Genomic DNA, 3,459 nt, shown 5'->3' with positions numbered 1-3,459 from the left:
CTGGTTGTTAATGCCACTAAAACAGAGGAGATGATATTGGACCCAAGATCAATCTGTGAACCTACTCCTGTACTTATTCATAACACACCAATACAGCAGGTTACGTCATATAAGTATCTGGGTATCTGGGCAGGAGCGTTTCTGCACCATCACGCAGAGCTACTATAATAATGTGTGTGTGTGTGTGTGTGTGTGTGTGTGTGTGTGTAGATGCAGGTGTGGGACACAGCAGGACAGGAGCGTTTCCGCACCATCACACAGAGCTACTATAATATGTGTGTGTGTGTGTGTGTGTGTGTGTGTGTGTGTGTGTGTGTGTGTGTGTGTGTGTGTGTAGATGCAGGTGTGGGACACAGCAGGACAGGAGCGTTTCCGCACCATCACTCAGAGCTACTATAATATGTGTGTGTGTGTGTGTGTGTGTGTGTGTGTGTGTGTGTGTGTGTGTAGATGCAGGTGTGGGACACAGCAGGACAGGAGCGTTTCCGCACCATCACGCAGAGTTACTACCGCAGCGCTCACGCCGCTCTCATCGCCTATGACGTCACGCGCCACCCAACATTCCACTCCGTCACACACTGGGTACGCGAGGTGCAGACCTTTGGAGCCACCAACGTCCTGCTCACACTCATAGGTAACACACACACACACACACACACACACACCAACGTCCTGCTCACACTCATAGGTAACACACACACACACACACACACACACACACACCAACGTGCTGCTCACACTCATAGGTAACACACACACACACACACACACACACACACACCAACGTGCTGCTCACACTCATAGGTAACACACACACACACACACACACACACACACCAACGTCCTGCTCACACTCATAGGTAACACACACACACACACACACACACACACACCAACGTCCTGCTCACACTCATAGGTAACACACACACACACATACACACACACACACACACACACACACACACACACACACACACACACACACCAACGTCCTGCTCACACTCATAGGTAACACACACACACACACACACACACACACACCAACGTGCTGCTCACACTCATAGGTAACACACACACACACACACACACACACACACCAACGTGCTGCTCACACTCATAGGTAACACACACACACACACACACACACACACACACACACCAACGTGCTGCTCACACTCATAGGTAACACACACACACACACACACACACACACACACACACCAACGTGCTGCTCACACTCATAGGTAACACACACACACACACACACACACACACACACACACCAACGTGCTGCTCACACTCATAGGTAACACACACACACACACACACACACACACACACACCAACGTCCTGCTCACACTCATAGGTAACACACACACACACACACACACACCAACGTGCTGCTCACACTCATAGGTAACACACACACACACACACACACACACACACCAACGTGCTGCTCACACTCATAGGTAACACACACATACAGTACACACACACACACCAACGTGCTGCTGACACTCATAGGTAACACACACACACACACACACACACTCACACACACACACACACACACACACACACCAACGTGCTGCTCACACTCATATGTAACACACACACACACACACACACACACACACACCAACGTGCTGCTCACACTCACAGGTAACACACACACACACACACACACACACACACACACACACACACACACCAACGTGCTGCTGACACGTATATGTAATAACACGTGTTTTCATTTGTGCGCCTGTGTGTGTACCTGTGTGTGTGTCCCTGTGTGTGTGTGTGTGTGTGTGTGTGTGTGTGTGTGTGTCCAGGTAACAAGTGTGACCTGGAGGAGCAGCGGCAGGTGTCGTTTGAGGAGGCGTGCTCCCTGGCGGAGGATTATGGGATGTTGGCGGCGTTTGAGACGTCAGCTAAGGAGGCGCGGAACATCGAGGAGGTGTTTGTGCTGATGGCCGAGGAGCTGCTCGCCCGCAACGGCATGCCCTTTGACCCCTCCAGTCACCATGGAAACACACCTCATGCGCTCATGCGGAACAACAGCCGAGCCATCATAAGCCCCGCCTCCGAGGAGCCCCGCCCCAAGTCCTGCTGCTAAGACCCGCCTCCATCACACGCCCCGCCTCCTCCAACATAAGCCCCGCCTCCAAAAAATGTACGCCCCTCCTCCACCATAAGCCCCGCCTCCGTCATACGCCCCTCCTCCATCATAAGCCCCGCCTCCTACATCATACGCCCCTCCTCCATCATAAGCCCCTCCTCCACCATAAGCCCCTCCTCCACCATAAGCCCCTCCTACATCATACGCCCCGCCTCCTACATCATACGCCCCTCCTCCATCATAAGCCCCTCCTCCACCATAAGCCCCTCCTCCATCATAAGCCCCTCCTCCACCATAAGCCCCTCCTCCATCATAAGCCCCGCCTCCGAGGAGCCCCGGCCCAAGTCCTGCTGCTAAGCCACGCCCACTCCGAGCACAACACACCAGTGGACCATGACTGACCGATCTCGTGACCAATCGTGTTAATCCAGACTACAGCCCACTGCGGTTCTGGACTCAGAACATGAAACTGTGAATGTGTGGGTTCTGCACCGAGAGCACACACACACTCACACACATGTCCCTCTACTCAGGTGTGTGAGTGTGTTTGGAAAGGGACGTGTGTGAGTGTACTGTATGTGTTTGGAAAGGGACGTGTGTGTATGTGTTTGGAAAGAGACATGTGTGTGTATGTGTTTGGAAAGGGACGTGTGTGTATGTGTTTGGAGATGGACGTGTGTGTATGTGTTTGGAAAGGAACGTGTGTGTGTGTGTGTTTAAAAAGGGATGTGTTTGGAAAGGGACATGTGTGTGTATGTGAATGTCTTGGGGTGTGTAAGTATGTTTGTGAAAGTGCAGGAGTGTGCAAGTGTGTTTGTGAATGCTGTGTTCCATCTGAGATGGTGGCCATTTATAATCAAGATAGTAAGTAATTATCCATTCATGAATGAAGATAGTAAATATCTGAATGTATGTGGACGCATCTTTCAAAATCAAGTAAATGTGTAAATGTGAGCAGATAGAGCTGTTGGACTTTTTAAAAAAACAAATAAAGGAAATGTATGAATATACTGTACGTGGAGAGATGTTATATAAAGGAAATGTATGAATATACTGTACGTGGAGAGATGTTATATGAAGGAAGAGTATGAATATGTGTAGAGTTATACTGTATAAGGAGGCCCTGTGTGAAGAGAGTCCTATGATAAAGTAGACTAAAAAGAGGAATGAAAATAATAATAATAATAATAATCTTTTGGAAATTGATTTTAAAGCCATAATTTAAAAAACAAAATATATATATAAAATCAAACTATGAAGGCCACCAATTTCCTTTGTGAGTGAAGAATGTATCGCAAATAGGTTTAGGCCCCCTTATGTCAAATTCCCATAGAGGC

The 3,459-nt window shown here is 49.0% G+C and overlaps 1 protein-coding gene across 2 annotated transcripts in view; it reads left to right on the top strand.

Moving 5' to 3' along the window:
- Window positions 1-3,137, top strand: part of LOC134062459 (ras-related protein Rab-19-like) — a 10,280-nt gene extending 7,143 nt beyond the window's left edge. Inside the window, exons 2-3 of one of the 2 annotated variants that reach the window (XM_062518472.1) lie at window positions 457-634; window positions 1,836-3,137. In XM_062518472.1, coding sequence (XP_062374456.1) covers window positions 457-634; window positions 1,836-2,119 — 462 coding nt within the window. In that variant the 3' untranslated portion in view covers window positions 2,120-3,137. Of the gene's footprint in view, window positions 1-450; window positions 635-1,835 lie in introns of both variants that reach the window. The other variant, XM_062518471.1, reaches the window with a different exon arrangement.
- The last annotated feature ends 322 nt before the right edge of the window (window positions 3,138-3,459 follow it).

This window comes from Sardina pilchardus, chromosome 17 (genome assembly GCF_963854185.1).
Source record: "Sardina pilchardus chromosome 17, fSarPil1.1, whole genome shotgun sequence".
NCBI lineage: Eukaryota > Metazoa > Chordata > Actinopteri > Clupeiformes > Clupeidae > Sardina > Sardina pilchardus.
This window is presented reverse-complemented; position numbering and strand designations above follow the sequence as displayed.